Source organism: Bos indicus, chromosome 17 (genome assembly GCF_029378745.1).
Source record: "Bos indicus isolate NIAB-ARS_2022 breed Sahiwal x Tharparkar chromosome 17, NIAB-ARS_B.indTharparkar_mat_pri_1.0, whole genome shotgun sequence".
Classification (NCBI taxonomy): Eukaryota; Metazoa; Chordata; class Mammalia; order Artiodactyla; family Bovidae; genus Bos; species Bos indicus.
In genome coordinates this window covers 35,429,862-35,453,787 of record NC_091776.1, presented here as the reverse complement: position 1 = coordinate 35,453,787, position 23,926 = coordinate 35,429,862, and the positions used below count along the sequence as shown (strand labels likewise).

Sequence of the window (23,926 nt, the reverse complement as noted above, 5' to 3'; positions counted from 1 at the left end):
AACCCCTATTATGCTATGAAGTTATGATTATAACAAATACAGAGGTCTGTGTTTTATTGTTACAATTTACCTTAACCTGTAACCAGTTGTTGAACGAATTTATCTTCTAGTTATTGTTTGACAGGAAAGTGTTAAGAAAACTTCTGGGTTGAGGATTGGCAGTATGTGTTATGTTTGTGCTTCAAAAGTTGAAAAATGATAATACAGCATGTTGGACAGATTTCAGGAAAGCTATATACAGCAGGGATGGTTGTCAAAATGAATGTTCCCCACAACTAAAACAGAGACCTGAGATTTTAAAAAATAGATAATCAGACTTTTACATGTTTAGTTTTTAAAAAACTAAATGGCAAGTGCATATCACATGGGCAGTTTAATGTTTTAAAGTAGCATCTTTCTAAGCTGCTTTTTAACAAAGCTCTCTAAGGTTGACTCTTTCTATATGTTGGGTCTTCTAAATCCTAGGAGATTTCCAAACTTTAAAAGTTGTCACCTTTTTTTGTATTTTGTATTTGTATTTTGTATTTGTATTTTGTATTAAAAAGTTGTCACCTTTTTAATGTATTTTGCAGTCTAATCACACTGGAGATCTTGACACTGGTTCTGCCTTAGTACTGACCATTGAAAGTACTCTCATCACTGCTTGTTCTTCAGAATCTCTAGTCAGTAAAGGACATTTCAAAAACTTTTGTATCCGTTTTGCTGATGGCTTTGAGACGTCATGGGATGACTGGAAACCAGAAATTCGTGGGGACCTAGTGATGAATGCCTGTGAGTATCTCTCATTTTCTGTATGAGCTTTATAATTTTTAAAAATTAAAAATAACCCCAATGTCATTAGTAAAACTAAAGGATGTTCATGTATAGAAATTTTATTGGACTTTGTGAAATAAAGACTGTTTCTAATTAAAGATACCAGAACATATTTGTGAAAAACTGCAGCTTTCAGTAGTTTAGGTAAGTAAACCAACTTGATATTTTTATTGATGATATAGCATTTGCTCACCCCCTGATTTTCGCTGTAATTGATTTATGAATGACCAGGTAAAGTATCTTTGTTCTGTGGGAATCTTGAAAGAAAGTGATATATGTATAAGATCCAGTTCATTCTATAACATAATACAGGATAATCAGGAACTTGAGCCATAGGTAAATCCACACTTCCAAATATGTAGTATACAGAGTATAATTTGGGTGAATTCCTCTGATTCCATAATGCTCAAAGTTGGGAATAACTGAAGCTGTGTTTAATATGCTATTTTGAAGATACAGGAGTTTGTTTTTATTTTAATATTTTAAATATTATAGCAGATTTGATAAAGTGTCATTAATCTTATAATGAAAAATTACTTGAGAATTAAAGGTTGTGAATTAAAATTCCTCAGTTAATCTGTAGACCAAAATTAATACTTACTTTCCAGAAGATGATATACTATTATTTAGCAATTTTCCCCTCTCTCCATTGGAAGAAAATCCCTCCATTTGTGGGTTTTCTTTAGGTATTTGTAAGACTTTCCAATGTTTTCATATCAAAAAATTAAAGTTTTGGTACTTAATTTTGGTAAAATTTTAGGTGAAATTCCTGGTTTTGAATGCTTTGCATTTAGATAATTAATAGGTAAAATACTAGGATGTCTCTGAAATACTTCAGGTTACTAAGACTTGCTATCGAAGTACTCAGGCTTAATACCCAGAAGACCAAAAATAGCTTTTATTAGCGTCCTTTACAAATAATCATTTTACATGGCTGTTATATATATTTTAAAAAGTCACCATAACTGTCTTTTGTTTGTGTGGTTTTTTCCCTTAAAATAAATTTAAACCTGTTGATTTTTATTAAGGTGATATTTTGTCATCATTGTAGTCATATTGGATAAAGTATATTTGGAAGCAAAGGAAGAATACTGTTTCCTTAACAGTTTAAACAAAGGGAAAATGCATAAGAAATATACGTCTGACTCAATATCAAAAACATATTAAGAATATAAACAATAACTTAGCACTTCAGTGGACATTATACCAACAAAGTAGAACACTAATATGCTATAATAATTATGAAAATCATAATTTATTTTGAGTTTTGGAGGTTATCAAATGACTTGTATCTGTAACATGTTTATTGTTGAGTGTCTTGGGAGGATGGCAAAGGAGGTGAGTAGAGTAGTTGTTTTGTTGATAAAAAAGAATTCCAAATTGCAAATTTGCCAAGTAGTTTACTATTTTGTAGTTTTTATTAGTAATAAGTATACTTGCATGTAACTGATAATTTTTTTTTTAAAGAGTCGAGTTTAGGGCAGAGAAATAAAAAGTCGGATTTTTTTTCAAAGATCATTTAAAAGTCATACCCTAGAAAAAAGGTGACCCACTGTAATTTTTTCTCTCAGTAATAATATTTGGGGGAAATGCAGTTAAAATTAGAAAGCAGGATCTGTAGGAAGTGTTCCATGGACCATTTAAATAAATAGTAAAGATTAGACTCTTTTCGTTAACATGTACTTAGAGAAGCTAAACTATTAGAAGTTTGAAAAATTCCAGTCTTTCTGCTAACACCTGGATAACAGCATTTGTTTGTCACAGCAAGAAAACAACCATCCTGGATTTTGGTTGGTCCAACTCAAAGATGACAAGTACAATGGGAAGGAGCCCAGTTGGTTTCCTACTTCTCACTTTGAGGATTCAGGTCTAATCCTAAGAATTCTAATGTTCCTTATTAATACACCATGGCTCTGTATTCTATGAATTTATATAATTTTTTTTTAACTTTTAAAAATTCTCTTCCATTTCTTTGGATTGGAAGTCCTCAATGTTTTCTACCCTTTTTTAATTTACTAGCCTTAGTTATGTTTCTCCATTTTCAAAGGATTTTGCTTTCATTCTAGCATGTTTAGATTTGCAAGGTTTGTTTAGGTTTTTCTTCTATTTTGCTGTGTTTTATAACTATGACATTAAAGGTGAATTAGGTAATGTGAGTTGCAGAAATACTATATTTGGGGAGAGTCTATTAAACAATTTAGGCTTTATTTTCTTTAAAAATTGTTTCAAGGATGGTATGTCTCTGCTTTTAAAACTGTTGATTTAATTAACCTCTAAAAAAAAGCTAAAGTTATCTGATTAAAGCTAAGTAATAGAAAATGCTTCAAAATTAAAGTTAGATGTATTCTGAGAATAAGTCAATGGGCTCAGGAGACTGATCTTATGAGACTGACATCATGGTAGTCAGTCTTTTTTTTTTTTAATTCTCATAAAAAGGTCCTTGTCAAACTAAAAGACAAGGCTGAAGAATCATGTCTGTGAACTGATGTGGCAGTTCTTAGTTATCAAAAAATCAGTTTCAAAGTGTTTGCATTCTCAAAATGCCATTTACTCATGATGGTACAAATTGTCACAGCATCAAGAAACTAGAGTTTCAGAGTTGGCCAGATATTGGCCAACAGATGAGGAAATCACACATTGAATGTAAAGGTAAAAGTGCAGGTACATTCTTTTTCTTTATTGAGGCATAGTTGATTTATATTCTGTTAATTTCAGGTATATGAGTTTAATTCTTAAAATCAATAAGAATAAAATATTGTGAGATATGAAGTAGATTTTGCAAGTCATCTAAGGTAGTCCTTTTCTTTCTCCAGATTAGAAACTGAAATCTAGAGAGACTAGTAATCCTATTTATATTTAGATAATAATTTTTGAAAGAAAAATTACAGTGTATTTAACCACAAGCATAATTTTGTTAAAGATTATTTTGGGGGTGATTTTTGTGCAGGTGTAGTTCCAGATGGTACCTATGAAGTATGTTCCAGGACTACAGGACAGGCAGCTGCTGGTAAGTTTATATTTGGTATTACTTTTGCTATATGTATCAGGTAGAATTCTGCTTTTTTTAAATCTATTTTTCCTGCCTTTGTATTAGAGGATCTTTTAACTAAAACTTATTCTGTTATTCCCTAGTTTTTAAAAACTATTTTGCAATAACTAGTATATTTTTTTGAGAATTTATTTTATTTTGTTTTTATTTATTTATTTATTTTATTTTATTTTTAAACTTTACAGTATTGTATTGGTTTTGCCAAATATCGAAATCAATCCGCCACAGGTATACATGTATTCCCCATCGTGAACCTTCCTTCCTCCTCCCTCCCCATACCATCCCTCTGGGTCGTCCCAGTGCACCAGCCCCAAGCATCCAGTATCGTGCATCGAACCTGGACTGGCGACTCGTTCCATATATGATATTATACGTATTTCAATGCCATTCTCCCAAATCATCCCACCCTCTCCCTCTCCCACAGAGTCCAAAAGACTGTTCTATACATCAGTGTCTCTTTTGCTGTCTTGTATACAGGGATATTGTTACCATCTTTCTAAATTCCATATATATGCGTTAGTATACTGTATTGGTGTTTTTCTTTCTGGCTTACTTCATTCTGTATAATAGGCTCCAGTTTCATCCACCTCATTGGAACTGATTCAAATGTATTCTTTTTAATGGCTGAGTAATACTCCATTGTGTATATGTACCATTAGTATATTTTTATTTATTTAACAATTAATTAGACAAGACCAGTGTATAACATAACTACAAAATGTTTTGGGAAAGACAAAGATGAATAAGATACACTTTCTACTCTATAAATTTAAATTCTAACAGGGTAGTTATGGCTCTGCAGTACAACTATAAACTGTAATAAGTGATAAGCTCAATAAAATATTGATACAAAATTCCAATTGCTATTGAAATTTATAGGAGGCAGATAAAATTTCTAAATTACAAAGGATACGAGATTGAGAGAAAGCTTTATGGAAGAATTAGCATTTAAACAGGGACTTGAAAGATGGATAAAATTGTTTCTTAGGCAAAAACGGAAAATATGAATAGGGAAAATTCAGGCAGAGAGAAAAATACCTGTTTTGTTAGAACACAGGTTCTAGTTAGCGTTGTCCAAATTGGCTGGAATAGTTATGTGACAATAAGATGGGAAAAATCTTAAATCCCAAAATAAGGAGTTTGGACTTGATCTGGTGGACAATGAGAAAAGAACTGAATATTTTTGAGCAAGAAAGCAGAGGTGGCAGTATCAAAAAGGGATACTTTCATGGGTTAATTAGGAGAAAAATCTAGGAAACTGGTTAGGAGATACTGTAGAAGTAATAACCTGTCTTGTCTCTGAGATAATAGCATAGTGTAAATTTTTATTATTTTGCCTGGTATAAAATTAGGGTAAGCAGGAGATATTTAAGAGCTCTTCAGATGTTGAGGAGCAGTAGAAACTGATTAAGATTAGTAGATTTCCTTTTCTCCTTATTATTCCCTCTTATCCTCCCAAACATAGTCCAAGTGCCCATCCTAAGTAAATTGTCCCAGAAAATAGCAAGGCCTGAAGTCCCCACTAACTGAAAAGGTTAGGAAATTTCCAGCAATAATGTTACAAGAAAAATGTGATAACTGAAGTAAACATACATAATGGGAGGAAGAGCACGTAAGTCTTTGTCAGGACTCTGCCTTTTTAGTGAAAACAACACACTCAAATTAGCTTAAGCAAAAGCAGGAACTTATCAAAAGAATTATTTGCAGATCACAGTTAAACTTAAAAGTGGCTGTCTTAGTGAAGAGAAGGAACCAGGTCAATTCAAGTTAGTCTAGAAACAAGATTGCAGCTGTCACCGGGGCGCTTTCCAGCTCTTGTCTTTTCTTCATTCTGGCTGCCCACATTTTCTTACTGCTGACGTCCTTACACGTGGCATGAAACACAGCTGCCAACAGCTCATGAACCTCATTTCCCCACCCTCAGTTACTAGAAAGGGACCATATTTTCTCAAGTCTAAGAAAGGATTCTTAGCTTTCCAACTTTGACCCTTACTTAGACTGATTATCTCATTAATTCTGGCTGAGGGAGGCTCATGCCAATCCTGCTATAGACACAGGAAGGCAAATGAACGTGGGGCTTGGGGAGGGGGGAATAGGTCACTTGGGGAAAGTAGAGTGCTGCACAGAGGAAGCAGTAATTACACACCATATCACAAGCAAATCAGCCCCATAGTCTCACGTTTCTGACAGAACTATGAGAGAGATTTGTTATTACACAGGGCCATCGTCCATTTTATTCCTTGAATGTAGAATTATTTAAATTTCTATACTTAAGACTTACCAAAAATGCCTCTTCTTTATTTAAACAGAAAGTAGTAGTGCTGGAACCTGGACACTCAACGTATTGTGGAAAATGTGTGGGATTGATGTCCACATGGATCCTAACATTGGGAAAAGACTGAATGCTCTGGGTAACACCCTTACAACTCTGACAGGAGAAGAAGACATAGATGACATTGCTGATCTAAACTCAGTGAATATAGCTGACTTGTCCGATGAGGATGAAGTTGACACTATGTCTCCCACTATCCATACTGTAAGTAAATTCACACTGTTAGACTTTTTCAAGACTGGCTTTTACCCTGTGAAAGGGATATTATTAAATCATTGTTACTTATTATAGTTGCTAATTGTGAAGGAAGAAAGGTTGTGGTGGTTCTTTGTACCTACATTTATATAATTTTTTTGTATTTCATAATATTGTCTTTGAATTGCTTGTTTCATAATGACTGTCAGCCAGCTTGTGCCTTAACCTACAGATAACACATTAACAATAAAAGCAACCTCTTTTAACTACTGTATCATGAATTAGTTTTGTTCTTGGAAAGAAAATTTTATTTATTTATTTTTTAATTTTATTTTTAAACTTTACAAATTGTATTAGTTTATTTAAAAAGTTAACGTTACTGTTTATTGTTTAGAGTTCAGATGGAAGTGCAGTAAGTGGAGATGGCCACAAGCTCACCTTTGGGCAGCGACTTGTAAATCACCTACTAGGCCTCAGGCCCCCACATCAGCGCTATTCTGTTCCTGCAGAGTATCTATGTGACCCAGACATGTGGGCCTCCCCTCAGTCTAGCCAGTCCCATTTGAAAGCATGCAGAGCTCACTCATGGGGAAATGTAGGTAGCAACTAGATTCCTTATGAAAATGAAGGGGTTTGAATCACTGGAGAATTCCAATCATCTTACTTAACATAGATCGCTTTGATTCCTGCATGCTTCTTTTGATTTAAGGTGCTATTTCTGTGATAAGATAAGATTTGCTTTGTGACCTGGGGGTGTTACTTTTGACAGACATGCTTTTGATTTTTCAGGAAGCTGTTGATTATAGAAGACAAGGAGCATCTGGTAGCCAGCCAGGAGAACTTAGAGGAAGAAAAATTATGAAGCGTATAGTAGATATCCGAGAATTGAATGAACAGGCCAAAGTAATAGATGATCTTAAGTATGTATAATGATTTTTAATTCAGTATAATATTCCCTAATAATAGAACCCTGAGATTTTAAATGAGAAGGGAACTGGATTGGAGCTAGTACAACCCCCTTTAGTTAAGTAAATGAGATCACCAAGGTCCAGAGAAGTTTGGTAATTTGTGTGAGATCATACATTCATTAGTAATAAAGCTGAAAACATTAGTGCTTATCACAGCTCCCCATTTCTGAGCATTTTAAGACTGACTTTATGTCGCATATATGCATCTCTACATGTCTATTTACATGTATCTTTACATACATATATATGTGTGAGTGTTTTGCTAACAATATTTTTGGAATGTGAATGTTTGAAGAGAGGAAGCAAGTTTAGAATTTATTAAGTACTTATTGTGAATCTAGCATCTTATCTCAATTTAATCCTCACAACATTTCTGCAAGATTAGATGGCATTATCCAAACTTTATAGATAAGAAAATTGGCTCAGGGAGATTTAAAAATCAGAATTTGAACTTGTCTTTGTCTGAATTCAAACTTCGTACTTTTTTTTGTTTGCCTGTTTTAGCAGGTCACTAGAACTGAAGTGAGTCTAGGGCAAGTCAAGAGCAGGGAGTAGGTGGTACTAATTTTTTTATCTGTTGCTTACTATATAGTACTGACTAGATCATACTTGTTCTGTAAAGGCTAAATATTCTTCTTGCCAAACTTCATAATTTTGTTTCCCCCCAGGGTGGTAGTCATACTTCAGCTTTTCTAATTTTGGTACACCTGTATCTGTGGGGGTTTTTTGTATTCAAGGATTTAACAGAAATGTATGCAATATGTAGTGAAAGTTATTTAAAAACTTTTCTGTAAAATCAGTTACAATGATTCATATTTTCTTGTTGACTTATGTTACAGTTTGAGTTTTGTAATCAGTGGAAAAAATGACTTGTAGCAAAGTATACTTCCTCTAAAATCTTTTCTGAAACTTACAGTTATACATAAAATTTTACATACAGATATTATTCTGCAGAGCAGTTCCATAGCTTTTGTAAGATTATTAAAGAGACTTCTTGATGTAGAAACAGATAAGAACCATTTCATAAAACATTAAAGACAGTTTTTCCTTTTTTTTTTTTTTTAACAGTTTGCCAGGTATGGGTATTAACATTATGAAGAGTTTTGGCCTGTCCATACATAATCTTTGATAGTCTGATAAGTTAAAGAATCAAAAAGGAGCAAGTAAAACTTATTCTTTCTTTGTTAACTGTTTACACTAACTGCCATATTTGTTTTGCATCCAGAAAATTAGGTGCAAGTGAAGGAACTATAAACCAGGAGATTCAACGTTATCAACAGTTAGAATCTGTTGCCGTGAATGATATTAGAAGAGATGTTCGTAAAAAGTTACGGAGGTCCAGTATGCGAGTGAGTAAACAAAGAGGATTTTATTAAACTATATTATTTAAAAAATGCTTTTATTTTATGAAAGCTATGATGAGTTATGTTGTTCTCTTGCCTTCTCCATTGCTGGTGATAACACTTGATTTTTATACCTCATGTTTACTATGTACTAAGCACTGTTTAAAGCACTTTACACTTAACAACCCATTAAATCTTTATAACAACCCTATGTGTTAGCTTGTATCATTGAATATTTTCCCCATGTTAAAGATGAGGAAACTGAGGCACAGAGAACTCAAGTAATTTCACCAAGGTTACACAGCCAGTAATTCCAGTGGAGCCAAGATTCAAACTCAAACAGTGGGATTCTACAGGTTATGCTCTTAGCCACTGTGTTTTCTTTGACTATGCCTTTGACTGTGTGGATCACAATAAACTGGAAAATCCTGAAAGAGATGGGAATACCAGACCACCTGATCTGCCTCTTGAGAAATTTGTAAGCAGGTCAGGAAGCAACAGTTAGAACTGGACATGGAACAACAGACTGGTTCCAAATAGGAAAAGGAGTACGTCAAGGCTGTATATTGTCACCCTGCTTATCATGAGAAATGCTGGACTGGAAGAAGCACAAGCTGGAATCAAGATTTCCGGGAGAAATATCCATAATGTCAGATATGCAGATGACACCACCCTTATGGCAGAAAGTGAAGAGGAACTCAAAAGCCTCTTGATGAAAGTGAAAGTGGAGAGTGAAAAAGTTGGCTTAAAGCTCAACATTCAGAAAACGAAGATCATGGCATCCGGTCCCATCACTTCATGGGAAATAGATGGGGAAAGAGTGGAAACAGTGTCAGACTTTATTTTTCTGGGCTCCAAAATCACTGCAGATGGTGACTGCAGCCATGAAATTAAAAGACGCTTACTCCTTGGAAGGAAAGTTATGACCAACCTAGATAGCATATTCAAAAGCAGAGACATTACTTTGCCAAGAAAGGTTCGTCTAGTCAAGGCTATGGTTTTTCCTGTGGTCATGTATGGATGTGAGAGTTGGACTATGAAGAAGCCTGAGCGCCGAAGAACTGATGCTTTTGAACTGTGGTGTTGAAGAAGACTCTTGAGAGTCCCTTGGACTACAAGGAGATCCAACCAGTCCATTCTGAAGGAGATCAGCCCTGGGATTTCTTTGGAAGGAATGATGCTAAAGCTGAAACTCCAATATTTTGGCCACCTCATTCGAAGAGTTGACTGATTGGAAAAGACTCTGATGCTGGGAGGGATTGGGGGCAAGAGGAGAAGGGGACGACAGAGGATGAGATGGCTGGATGGCATCACTGACTCGATGGACATGAGTCTGAGTGAACTCCGGGAGTTGGTGATGGACAGGGAGGCCTGGCGTGCTTCGATTCATGGGGTCACAAAGAATTGGACACGACTGAGCGACAAACCTGATCTGATCTGATCATAAAGTCATACTCTCTTTTTTGACTCTAAGTCAAATGTGAAATCTTGAAATGTCCATTCTACCCCATCCCATTATCCACAGCTGACTTTACTCTTAGCCACTGCATACTCTCAGCACTTTACTCTTACCTTTATTATTTGCATGTTTAGTTGCCCTTACTAGAGTTTGAGTCTCTTAAAGGACAAGTTATTTATCTTTGACCCTACCATCTACCACATTCTCGGATTTAGCCTAGTTGCTGAACAACTGAAATAAATATAGTAGAAAATAATTATAAAACTTATTCAAGTAGAGGTAGATAGCTTTGGGTCAAGGTGGTCTTCTTAGTAGAAGAACTAAATATTTTAAAATATAGTCAGCAGAACCCTCCATTAACCAGAATAAGGTTTTGAGTACCAATACATAAGAACTGATAAAATCAGAGCTGCTAAGGTTAGAGGAAGCGGGGAAGGCTTCAGGGATCCTTAGTTCATTGGCTTGAGCTGTCTTTCCTTGGTCACCACCAGAGTCCCAGACAACCTCATTTGAATACTGTTCTAAATTATTTGAATTAGGGAAAATTCAACTTAATATTCATCACTGGCTTCTGATGGTACTAAATGGACAGTGATGATCAGTAATATATAACTTTAAAGTTTATGACACTATGTACTTCACAGTCATGTGAAGTAAGTACATAGTGTTAATGTTGCTTGCATACTATTTATAAATTAGTTTATACTTGGCCTAACTTTAAAAAATAAAACTAGGTAGAGAGGATTAGGGAAATTATTGAAATTACATCTATGTTCTTAACATTTGTCAAATTTGTCAATTCCCTTTTAATTCCACTCAGTTCCCTTTTAATCCTCTTGCTTTCTTATCTCCATTATTAGACTTTTTAATATCCAGTCTCTCCAAACTACAAATTTGAAGAAGGATTTAGAGACAAGGAGGGTGTTCCAGTTACCACTTCCTTTCCTTTTCTGTAATTAAAAGCTCTCTTGGTGGGGTAGTACTTGAAATGATTAGTGTCACTCTCTCCCTCACCTTTCTCCCAGAGTCTTTTTTCCAATTCTCATTTCTTTTCTTACTGTTTTCTTTTTTTCTCCTGATTTCTGTACCTCTCAGCCTTGCTCCCAGTCTTTCCTCTCAGGTCAGCTAGCGTCTCTTATTTTCCTTGTACGAGGAACTGACATGTGGACTGAAGAGTAGCTGATTCCTGCTGTACTCTGATCCATCTCTGTTGTTAAGTGATATTTAAAGTCACAATTTAAGATAACTTGTTATTGATCTGAAGGAGACTAACTTGTTAACTAGCAGAAAATTTTGTCTCAAGTCAGATATTGTAACAGTTAAAGTCACCCTATTTCTTTCCCCTTTCAATAGGCTGCTTCTCTAAAGGATAAGTGGGGTTTGGGTTACAAACCAAGTTACAGCAGATCGAAAAGCATTTCAGCTTCTGGAAGACCACCTCTTAAGCGAATGGAAAGGGCAAGGTAATATATTTCAATCGATGAAACAGTAATAAAATTGCTAACTCTTTTACCAAAGTTCACTACTTATTTATTTTGTTCTAATTGGGGAAATTACAAAATTAAGGTAGCAAATGGATGCTGTCAGTATAAGAAGTTTGAGGAATTCTGTCTCATTTAAATACACTTTTATATTATAAAAGTCATTGTGTACTTTTTAGTATGAAGTACATTGCCATTTAGACAAATTTATGTGTAAACTTATAGAAATGAATATTTGCATATTAGTAACTGTAGCTTTAAATTTGTCACTGTAGAAAAGTTCTTTTATATGGAAAAATGTAAATTTTATATATTATAGAAAAATATACAGAAAAATATAGTTTTACTAGTGAAAAAAAAACACTATAGGGACTTCCCTGGTGGTCCAGTGGTTAAGACTTTGCCTTCCAATGCAGGGGGTGGAGGTTTGATCCTTGGTCAGGGAACTAAGATCCCACATGCCTTGTAGCCAAAAAAACAAAACCTAAAACAACAGAAGCAATATTGTAACAAATTCAATAAAGATTTTAGTCCACATCACATACACACACACACAAACAACAACAAAAAAAAGAAACCTTAAAAACACTAGGTAATAAATATAAATTGTTTTTTATAAGGTTTGGTTTTAGAAAACCTTGTGTTAATCAAAGCAGTGAATTTTGTTTTATGTGATGCTAAAGATTAACACTGACATTGAAGTCGCTCAGTCATGTCTGATTCTTTGCGACACCGTGGACTGTAGCCTACCAGGCTCCTCCGTCCATGAAATTTTCCAGGCAAGAGCACTGGAGTGGGTTGCCATTTCCTTCTCCAGGAGATCTTCCTACCCCAGGGATCAAACCCTGGTCTCCCGCATTGTAGGCAGATGCTTTACCATCTGAGCCACCAGGGAAGTCTCTAAAGATTAAGGAGTACCAAAAGTTCAATCCTTGGATAAAGTAAATATTTAGAAATAAAGTGTTAATGTCATTAATCAGACTTTTATAAAAGTTCAGGGTTTTTTTAAGAATATTAATGTTTAATAATCTTATATTTTACTTATAGTTCTCGAGTAGGAGAAACTGAGGAGCTCCCAGAAATCCGTGTGGATGCAGCATCTCCTGGACCCAGAGTCACTTTCAATATCCAAGATACAGTAAGAGAGAGACTATTTGTTGGTGATATACAGTGCTAAAGAATCTCTAGTAATTATGAAATTATATGAGTTACTCAGTTTAGAAATACTAATTCCTACAAGTGGAAGTATGGATTGTGATGGTTAAAGTCTCTGTACTTTACCAAATAGGGCTCTGCCCAAATGCTATCATTTGAGAGCCGTACTGTAAGTATTAGTGTTCTGTGTATAGAGTAGTCTCCATACTGCTTGCTCATAAGTAGAAACGTTTTGCTGAATAATTTCTTTCAAGTTCAGTTCCACATTAAACTAGGTATTTTATACAAATGTAAATGTTTTTTATTTAATTTATTTTATTATTTATGTACTTTAGCTCAGAATATATAGAAATAATATCAGAAACTAGTAGTCAAAAAGTCAGTTTCAAAGCATGTTAAAATTTATGTTAAAATGTTTGTTCTTTTTTTGTTGTTTACTTTTAAAACATTGGTTTTTTTACTTTTCATAAATTTTTATAAATTTTCTTATTATTTTAATTAAGTTGAAAAAAACAGTATGGGGAAGTGCACCACAATCCAGCTGTCCTGGGGAAGGGTATTTTCAGGTACTTTTTAAGAACAACATAAGTTTTCCTTTAAAATTATTTAACCACTCTGAAAATCTGCTTTCAAAATGTCTTCCTCTCATTTTCATACTAAACTCAGATCTTGAAAATATTTTACATAAAGCTTTAAAATGATTGAATTTTTTTATCATGTATATTTCATAAACTTATGCATGAATATATTTTAGTTCTGTACTTATAATTTAATAGTAATTATTTAACCTCAAAAATTAAAGGACTAAATCAGTGTACCAAATTAATGAAATCATAAACCAAAAACTGCCATATATTAGTTATTTGCTAATCTTTAAGTGAATCTCTTTTTCCCTACATTCATCTATAAAAAGAATCTTTAAAAAAAATGAGTTACCTAATTCAAACTAGAATCAAACTATCTTAGAATAACAAATTAATTATTGAATATTATTTATTGAATCACTGATATAAAAAAGCATATATAAAAGTATTAAAAATTATGTTCGAAACAGTATAGAATGTGCTACACAATCATTTATAAGTTAAATTAACACCTTTAACCACATGTTTTCCCTAAATATAGTTGTAAGAGTAAAATTTAATTTTAAAATTGTAATTGTATAGTAGGTGTATAAATCTTTGTCTAGAAATTTTCCACCAAGTTACATTTAAAAGCTGGAACTTACTCCACATTTGTTTTGTTTCACTTCCCCCACTCTTTTAAGATAGCCTCAATATATATCCCATAGTTCCACTGAATTTAGTCAAGCTAAATTGTTTTAGAATTATTCAGTTGTAATAGAGTAAGCTTGACAGACATGTCCTGTTTTCTAAAACTGAACTTGGAAATAAATCATTTATAGTGACTTGAATAGATTCTACAAATTTATTATTTCACCTGTCCACCATTTTTTAAATCAAGAAAATTGACATGTAACATTATTTTCAAATGTACAGCATAATTATTTGATATATGTATATACTGTGAAATGACTGATTTATTCTTAAAGGCATTAATATTTGAATTGATTCAAGTCCTGTGTCTAAATTGTGTATGCTATTTATAAAAAACAGTATATAAAAATAATGTTACAAAATAGATCATTAAGCATGGTTAAATAGAAAGTGAAAGTTAAAGAAGCTCAGTTATGTCAGATTCTTTGCAACCCCAAGTTTTTACAGTCCATGGAATTCTCCAGGTCAGAATACTAGAGTCAGTAGCCTTTCCTTTCTCCAGGGGATCTTCCCCACCCAGGGATCGAACCCACGTCTCCCACATTGCAGGCAGATTCTTTACCAGCTGAGCCACAAGGAAAGCCTGGTTAAATAGAAAATAAATATAAAACACAGGGATATTTATCTACATAAACTCTTAGCACAGCTTTAAAGAATCAAAGATTTTCTTATAAAATATGACTGACTTATTTACTAAATGATGTTTTGAAGAAAAGCTATAAAGAAAATCTAGATTCTGCAAATGTTTGAAATTTTGATTATAGGATTTCACTATGCATCTAATGGTAGTATCAATAAATTTACCTTGCACATTATACATTTCAAAGGCTTGTCACATTCTCAAAGAATATGTAAGCAACTCTCAAAACTTGGAATCAAAATTAGGACACAGAAGTTTGGGTTTTTTTTTTTTTTTTTTGCCTACTTAAATGAGATGGCCTCATGGTACCATCCTCAGGGAACAAAATTATATTTATACAAACTATTCACCTTAAAATATAGGATTCTTACATTGGATTGGCTGACATGCTTAATTATGTAACTATTTACACATCTTTCTTCATCCCTTTAAGGGCCTGTTTTAAAAAGATATATCCACAAAAAGTATTCTAGAAGCACAAAGTGCATTCTGTACTAACACCAGCATGCTCTTCCATCACTAATTGCTCTCTTGACCTTGTTATTTAAAGTTGATCACATTGTTTCCTCTTGTCTCCATACTATGATTAACTATTCTTTAAAGAATTATAGTATGTACTAATCAACATGATGCTACATGCTTACATAAAGTAAAATTTCACTCTGATTTTTAGTGTGTCAGTGGTATGACTTTCTGTGGTTTGAACTTCTTCCTTCCTTGTTTTGTATACCATTTCATATGTTCACAGAGCTGACTTTTCAGTTCAGAGTGAGGAAATCCCATTTTGAGATTTTAAATGCTTAAACATGTATTCTTTCTTTTTCTTTTTTAACTTGAAAAGAGGTTTGTAATATGAACCTGATTCATGTTTTCTCTCTTTACATTCAGTTTCCAGAGGAGACAGAGTTGGACCTCTTGTCAGTAACCATTGAAGGTCCTTCCCATTATTCATCAAATAGTGAAGGATCATATTCCATGTTCAGTTCTCCCAAAACCCCAGGAGGCTTTTCACCAGGCATTTCTTTCCAGTCTGAAGAGGGTCGACGGGATGACAGTTTGTCTTCTACCAGTGAAGATTCTGAGAAAGATGAAAAGGATGACGACCACGAGAGGGAAAGGTTTTATATTTACAGGAAACCCTCGTGAGTAGTAGCCTTTTTGTTTTAAAATCCTTAGGCAGTACCTTAGAACTGAGGTTAAAACATTTTACAACTGTTAATGTTTACAGAAAAACAAATAAATCTTACTGTGCCTAGCCAGAGTGAGACTGAGACATATCCATGATTTACTAATATAATCTAGCTCCATATGGCATTATTGTTTTCTCCGCCCCCCCTTTTTTTAATAAAATCTGGAAAGTAGAATTTAAATTTTACAGTTTGTGAAATGAAATCTCCTCCAAAATGTACAATGTAGGTCATATTCTGATATTCAGACTCTTTATTAGCCAGTGATTGTGCCTGTGTCCCAAGTACTTAGCACATTGCCTGGCACATAATAATTCTTCAGTACATAGTTGTTGAATAAAGTGTGACTCCATTAAACTTAGGAAACACCTCAGTTAGTAAGAGCTATCTGGGTAATTTGTGTGAATTTATAAAATACTAAAATTTATTTACAGACTTTATTTCCAAAGTTATTTGGCTCAAACAGTAAAGAATCTGCCTGCAATGCAGTAAACCTGGGTTCGATACCTGGGTCAGGAAAATCCCCTGGAGGATGGCATGACAACCCACTCCAGTATTCTTGCCTGGAGAATCCCATGGACAGAGGATCCTGGCAGGCTACAGTCCATGGGGTCACAAAGAGTTGGACATAACTGAGCAACTAACACTTTCATTGCTCACATAACATGTTGGAAAATAGTTTGCTGAAAACTCTTCCCATTTTACTACAATATAATGACCAGCTGTTCTTTCTCTAGACATACATCTCGTAAAAAAGCAACAGGCTTTGCTGCTGTTCATCAGCTATTTACAGAACGCTGGCCAACAGCCCCAGCCAACAGAAGTCTTAGTGGCACAGCTACAGAGAGAAATATTGACTTTGAACTTGATATTCGAGTTGAAATTGATAGTGGAAAATGTGTGCTCCACCCAACCACACTTCTACAAGAACATGATGATATAAGCTTGAGAAGGTAAGATATTGGTCAGAAAGGGGTACATATAACTTCATTTGTTAGGAATACTATTTATATATCACTAATCATAACAAACATTTCTCCCCACATCCCAAAATGCAGATTTAAAGAGTATTTTTAATCATAGTTGGAATGTTTGAGTGTTCATTTGTATATCATTCTATTTCCTTAAGCAAATGTAAAATATTTTTTGGTGATTAGAAATGGATGACTGATTTAGATTCTGCAAATTTGTTAATTTAAACAGTTTTATCTTTGGAATTCTCCAAGTATGAATTTCTTACTTAGTCCCTATCCTTTTATTCATATTTCTGTTTCAAAGAATGGTACAATACTCAAAGGTGTCTTGTTATTGAGACTTTGATGAATTCATAAAGAAATAAGAAAGATTGGGAAACAATTGAACAAAGAGGCCTCAGAAAACTGGAATGTTGCTCAGGCTGTAACAGTAGCTTTACCACGTTTCCATCATTGAAGAAATAGTTGTATAAACAGGCCTAAAGTTAGATTAGTTTTTCTTTGAATTTCTGTTTTGCTTTTCCTTCCTAATCTACAAAAAAATTAGAGAAAATAATAGTATTAATAATCTAGTGGATGAGTAAAAAATGCGTGGAAATGCAGGTAAAACATGTAGGAAGAATGCTGACAGTTGTTGAAGCTGGGAGATGGGCCCATGGGGGTTCATTCTACCATTCCATTTACATTTATATGTTTGTAATTTTCTATAATAAAAGATTTTTAAATGTCTCATTGTCTAATGAAGATTTTTATACAATGAGATGACAAAAAGGCAGTATAACCAGTTAAAGTCTTAGAAGTGTAATAGTGATGATAAAAAGAATGTTAATTTAGTTTTGGTTGAACTGCAATAAGCCAAAATAAACTTCTGGTATTCAGCTATATTTACCTACCTGCGTAAAGAGTAGTTTCATTTGGTTCAGCCTTCGTTTGGAAGAGTTGTGACCTCAGGAAAGGACAAAGGTAACTGCCCTGTATAGTTATGGAACATACAACATAAACCTTACCCATGCAAGGATTAGCCAGTTTAGCTAGAGATAATGACAAGCCTCACTTTTTCAACTTTATTAATAGAAATTTGACTTTAAACAACATAAGAGAAATGTCTTTCAAAAAGATAAAAAAAACCATTTTTCTCTTTTTATAGGAGTTATGACAGAAGTTCCAGAAGTTTAGATCAAGAATCTCCTTCCAAAAAGAAGAAGTTTCAAACTAATTATGCTTCTACCACCCATTTAATGACTGGCAAGAAAGTGCCATCATCTCTACAAACAAAGCCCAGTGACTTAGAAACAACAGTGTTTTATATTCCTGGAGTTGATGTAAAGGTAAAAATCTAAATATCTAGAATAAGAAATTAGATTATTAGTAGCCAGGTTTATTTCCTATCATATATATTCTTCCTTCACTGCTGCTGCTGCTGCTAAGTCGCTTTAGTCGTGTCTGACACTAGTTACATTAAAATGAGACTTTCTGAAGTTTTCTCTAATGTAGCTGTATTCTGAACATGAGACCTTCTAAATTGCACATTGCCCCATGTGCATGAAATTTTGACAGGAAGAAGTTTATTTTTTTTTTAATTTAAATTTATTTATTTTAATTAGAGGCTAATTACTTTACAATATTGTATTGGTTTTGCCATACATCAACATGAATCTGCCACGGGTGTACACGTGTTCCCAATCCTGAACCCCCCTCCCACCTCCCTTCCCATACCATCCCTCTGGGTCATCCCAGTGCACCATCTTCAAGCATCCTGTATCCTGCATCAAACCTGGACTAGCAATTCGTTTCTTATATGATATTATACATTTTTCAATGCCATTCTCCCAAATTACCCTCGCCCTCTCTCTCCCACAGAGTCCAAAAGACTGTTCTGTCCATCTGTGTCTCTTTTGCTGGGTTATCGTTACCATCTTTCTAAATTCCACATATATGCGTTAGTATACTGTATTGGTGTTTTTCTTTCTGGCTTACTTCACTCTGTATAATCGGCTCCAGTTTCATCCACCTCATTAGAACTGGTTCAAATGTATTCTATTTAATGGCTGAGTAATACTCCATTGTGTATATGTACCACAGCTTTCTTATCCATTCATCTGCTGATGGACATCTAGGTTGCTTCCATGTCCTGGCTATTATAAACAGTGCTGCAATGAACATTGAGGTACATGTGTCTCTTTCCATTCTGGTTTCCTCGGTGTGTATACCCAGCAGTGGGATTGCTGGGTCGTATGGCAGTTCTATTTCCAGTTTTTTAAGGAATCTCCACACTGTTCTTCATAGTGGCTGGGCTAGTTTGCATTCCCACCAACAGTATAAGAGGGTTCCCTTTTTTCCACATCCTCTCCAGCATTTATTGCTTGTAGACTTTTGGATTGCAGCCATTCTGACTGGCATGAAATGGTACCTCATAGTGGTTTTGCTTTGCATTTCTCTGATAATGAGTGATGTTGAGCATCTTTTCATGTGTTTGTTAGCCATCTGTATGTCTTCTTTGGAGAAATGTCTATTTAGTTCTTTGGCCCATTTTTTGATTGGGTCATTTATTTTTCTGGAATTGAGCTTCAGGAGTTGCTTGTATATTTTTGAGATTAGTTGTTTGTCAGTTGCTTCATTTGCTATTATTTTCTCCCATTCTGAAGGCTGTCTTTTCACCTTGCTTATAGTTTCTTTTGTTGTGCAGAAGCTTTTAATTTTAATTAGATCTCATTTATTTATTTTTGCTTTTATTTCCAATATTCTGGGAGGTGGGTCATAGAGGAGCCTGCTGTGATTTATGTCGGAGAGTGTTTTGCCTATGTTCTTCTCTAAGAGTTTTATAGTTTCTGGTCTTACGTTTAGATCTTTAATCCATTTTGAGTTTATTTTTGTGTATGGTGTTAGAAAGTGTTCTATCTTCATTCTTTTACAAGTGGTTGACCAGTTTTCCCAGCACCACTTGTTAAAGAGATTGTCTTTTCACCATTGGATATTCTTGCCTCCTTTGTCAAAGATAAGGTGTCCATAGGTGCGTGGGTTTATCTCTGGGCTTTCTATTTTGTTCCATTGATCTGTATCTCTGTCTTTGTGCCAGTACCATACTGCTTGATGACTGTGGCTTTGTAGTAGAGCCTGAAGTCAGGCAGGTTGATTCCTCCAGTTCCATTCTTCTTTCTCAAGATAGCTTTGGCTATTCGAGGTTTTTTTGTATTTCCATACAAATTGTGAAATTATTTGTTCTAGCTCTGTGAAAAATACTGTTGGTAGCTTGATCAGGATTGCATTGAATCTATAGATTGCTTTGGGTAGTATACTCATTTTCACTATATTGATTCTTCCAATCCATGAACATGGTATATTTCTCCATCTATTAGTGTCCTCTTTGATTTCTTTCACCAGTGTTTTATAGTTTTCTATTTATAGGTCTTTAGTATCTTAAACATTGATATTCATGTTTGCGAAACATTGCCTAGTGCAACTTTTTTAGATTCTAGAATTATACATTCCTAGAATGTTAAGCTAGAAAGAATTTAAAATAGTATCTGGGATGACCTATTTTCACCTTAAAAATGAAAAAAGCTAATAAGGAATTTGCTAGAATCACAAAGCTAACTTGAAAAATCTTCTGGTTCCTGGATCAGTGTTCTTTCTGCCATGTTTTAGTACATTTTTTGTTTTCCTCATGTGCATAATTTTAATTTTGGAAGTTTATTTGTTTCAATACAGTTGCATTACAATTCCAAGACTCTAAAGACCGAATCACCTAATGCCTCCAGAGGATCTTCCTTGCCACGAACACTCTCTAAAGAGTCCAAGCTGTATGGTATGAAAGATAGTGCAACATCTCCTCCTTCTCCTCCTTTACCTTGCACTGTCCAGAGCAAGACTAACACCTTACTTCCTCCCCAACCCCCACCTATTCCCTCAGGTATTTAAGGAAAATATACTTTAATTTTTTTCATAAATTAATTTCAAGTCATCACCTACTTGCTCTAGTAAGACTTTCAAATTCACATGTTTAAGAAAAAAGGACTTAGACTTGCCAATAATGACTGTACAAAATTCATGTATGGAAGTGTAAGCTAATTCCTTTTGCCTAGTTTTCAAATTGCTATTACCTTAGAATATCAGTTTTTACTTAATTTTTTAGATCTCTGTATATTTAGAAAGTCTTATATAGCTCAAATTTGGGAGCTTATGATCTAGATGGAAACATCAGACTTACATATTTAAGACAGAATACATTGAACTTAAACCATATTTATTATCTATTATTGCATAACAAATTATCCCAAACTTAGTGGCTTATAATCTTAGACATAGTTTCTATGGATCAGAAATTCAGAAGCAGTGGGGCTGAGTGCATCTAACTTCACAGTTTTCTATGAAGTTGCAGTCAGGATGTTGGCTAGGGATACAGTCATCCAAATGCTTGACTGGGTCTGGAAAATCTGCTTCCATCTTATCCCATTCACATGGCTGACAAGCTGGTGCTTTAGTTTCTCCCCACATGACTGGGCTGCTTGAGTGTTCTCATGACATGGCAGCTGACATTCCCTCAAAAGGAGTGATACAAAAGAATACATGGCTGAAGCTGCAATATCTTCCATGCCTTAGTCTCAGGAGTCACATACTATCATTTCCACATATCTTATTGATCATATAGGTGACCCTTATTCAGTGTGGGAGGGAACTACACAAGAGCATTAGTACCAGGAGAAAGGACCATTGGAAGTTATTTTGGAATCTGGCTACTATACCACATGAATAATACCTTATATATATAATAGAATTTCCAAAACGGGAATATTGGGTTGGACAAGAAAAAGCTTTGAGAGATGGAACTTGATACACAAATTTTTCAAAGTAGCCAGTAATCAGGACATTGCCTAATATTTTTATATCACTTTCAAATTGACAAGACATATCTGTGTCCATTAAGTACAGGGCAGGTATTATTATCCCCATTTTATATATGAAGAAAGTTAAAGCTCATAAAAGTTGAATTTCTTTCCTAGGTTTACAAACTAATACATGGTAGACTTGGAAACCTAAGCCAGAGTTATCTAAATCTTAGCTGTTATATCATTCTGTTAACATGGAAATATTTAGTCAGGTAGAAGGAAGGAGAGATGCAGTATTTACATGCCTCCTTACATGCCCATGTAAGGAGGCATGTAAATATTTACCAGGTAAGAACAGCAAGAACCTAAGAAAGTGTAAAAACTGATGTTTTTCCTCACTTGCCACAAATTAGCATTAGTCAGAGTTCTCTATTATATCTTCTTAAGTTGACAAATAATACTAAATGAGAGACTAAATGCTAAAATACTAATGAAAGAGTTAGCGAAATATAAATTTGAAAAACTGAACCAAAATTTGTGACCTAGAGCAAGTAGGAGTAACTGTTGTATTTATATGCATCACTGATCATCTCTGTATTCTAACAATAAGATTTCTATCAACCTATTTTTATTGCATTCTTGTATGGTTTTAAATACAAGATGCTTCACCTGATTAAACTCATATAATTCTAATTTCTCACAAGATTATGTTTTCTGGAAACTATTAAATTCATCTCACATCTGTACATGTTCTAGCCAAAGGAAAAGGAAGTGGAGGAGTAAAAACAGCCAAGTTATATGCCTGGGTAGCACTTCAGTCATTGCCAGAAGAAATGGTAATCAGTCCCTGCCTGTTAGACTTTCTGGAAAAGGCTTTGGAAACTATCCCAATTACACCAGTTGAAAGGAACTATACAAGTGAGTGTCCTCTTAAATACCTAATTGCCCATCACATGTATTTTTCAGTCCTATTACTAGAAGGATTTTGTAATGCTTTTATATATTACCGTATAATACATTCAATGATAAAGGAATTATAGAACGGAAAAACAACTTGAGAGACCATCTAGTCTTGGTGGGGTTTATGATTCCTCCATGGCTATAGCTACTTAATGACAAAATTAACATCCTTAGTCCTGTGTTTGAAGAAGGAAATGGCAACCCACTACAGTATTCTTTCCTGGGAAATCCCATGGATAGTGGAACCTGGCAGGCTGCAGCCCACACATTCACAAAAGTTGGACATGACTTAGCAACTAAACAACAACTGATGCTGCCAAGTCACTTCAGTCGTGTCCAACTCTGTGCGACCCCATGGACTGCAGCCTACCAGGCTTCTCTGTCCATGGGATTCTCCAGGCAAGAACACTGGAGTGGGTTGCCATTTCCTTCTCCAATGCATGAAAGTGGAAAGTGAAAGTGAAGTCACTCAGTCGTGTCTGACTCTGTGCGACCCCATGGACTGCAGCCCCCCAGGCTCCTCCATCCATGGGATTTTCCAGGCAACAGTACTGAAGTAGGGTGCCATTGCCTTCTCCCTAACAACAACAGGTCCTATATTAGAGTGACTCTTGGACTGGAAACAGTCCTTGAGGACAATGGCAAAATTACTGTTTTCTTTGTATGCTGTTTGGTACAGCAGCGGGAATCAAGAGTTTGAAGGAATGAGTAAGAGGTTTGAATAGGGAAAGATGTAATGAATAATGGGCTACAGAAGCCAGTGTTTCTGTGCATTCATACCCCTGATCTCAGTACTAGCAAAAAAGAAAAAGATCTTTTAATAAATAGTTTGCCTTTACCCTAATAGTAAAACTTTAAATATTTTAACAGCTGTCAGCTCTCAAGATGAAGATATGGGACATTTTGAAATACCAGATCCTATGGAAGAATCAACAACATCACTAGTATCATCTTCAACATCTGCTTACTCTTCCTTCCCTGTAGATGTTGTGGTTTATGTACGAGTTCAGGTAATATACTTCATCTATTCCTTTTTATTTTAAAGAAGAATATGTTTTTTTAAGTTTATTTGAACATATACAATATTAATTCCTTTTAAAGTTTTCTTAAGGTTCATGGACCTTAGTACGTTTATGATGGCCTAGAGGTTGCCTGAACCTCTGGGAAGTATATGTACAATTTTATGTGTTATTTATTTGTCTGCTGAGGAAGTTCATATCTTTGAGTATTCAGAATTGAGATCTTATTCTTTTGTGGCAAAGGTAAA

At 34.6% G+C, this 23,926-nt stretch overlaps 1 protein-coding gene across 7 annotated transcripts in view; it reads left to right on the top strand.

The window, feature by feature from the left end:
* The window catches only part of BLTP1 (bridge-like lipid transfer protein family member 1), a 195,426-nt gene that overhangs the window by 147,033 nt on the left and 24,467 nt on the right, over positions 1–23,926 (top strand). For 3 of the 7 annotated variants that reach the window (XM_070769147.1, XM_070769148.1, XM_070769146.1), the window contains 15 exons: positions 573–771; positions 3,761–3,820; positions 6,172–6,398; positions 6,784–6,984; positions 7,179–7,309; positions 8,583–8,706; positions 11,513–11,622; positions 12,688–12,778; positions 13,299–13,361; positions 15,601–15,854; positions 16,637–16,852; positions 18,021–18,201; positions 20,582–20,783; positions 22,456–22,617; positions 23,530–23,669. In XM_070769147.1, the coding sequence (XP_070625248.1) occupies positions 573–771; positions 3,761–3,820; positions 6,172–6,398; positions 6,784–6,984; positions 7,179–7,309; positions 8,583–8,706; positions 11,513–11,622; positions 12,688–12,778; positions 13,299–13,361; positions 15,601–15,854; positions 16,637–16,852; positions 18,021–18,201; positions 20,582–20,783; positions 22,456–22,617; positions 23,530–23,669 (2,361 nt within the window). The remainder of the gene's footprint in view (positions 1–572; positions 772–3,760; positions 3,821–6,171; positions 6,399–6,783; positions 6,985–7,178; positions 7,310–8,582; positions 8,707–11,512; positions 11,623–12,687; positions 12,779–13,298; positions 13,362–15,600; positions 15,855–16,636; positions 16,853–18,020; positions 18,202–20,581; positions 20,784–22,455; positions 22,618–23,529; positions 23,670–23,926) is intronic. The other 4 variants (XM_070769150.1, XM_070769151.1, XM_070769149.1 and 1 more) reach the window with 4 other exon arrangements.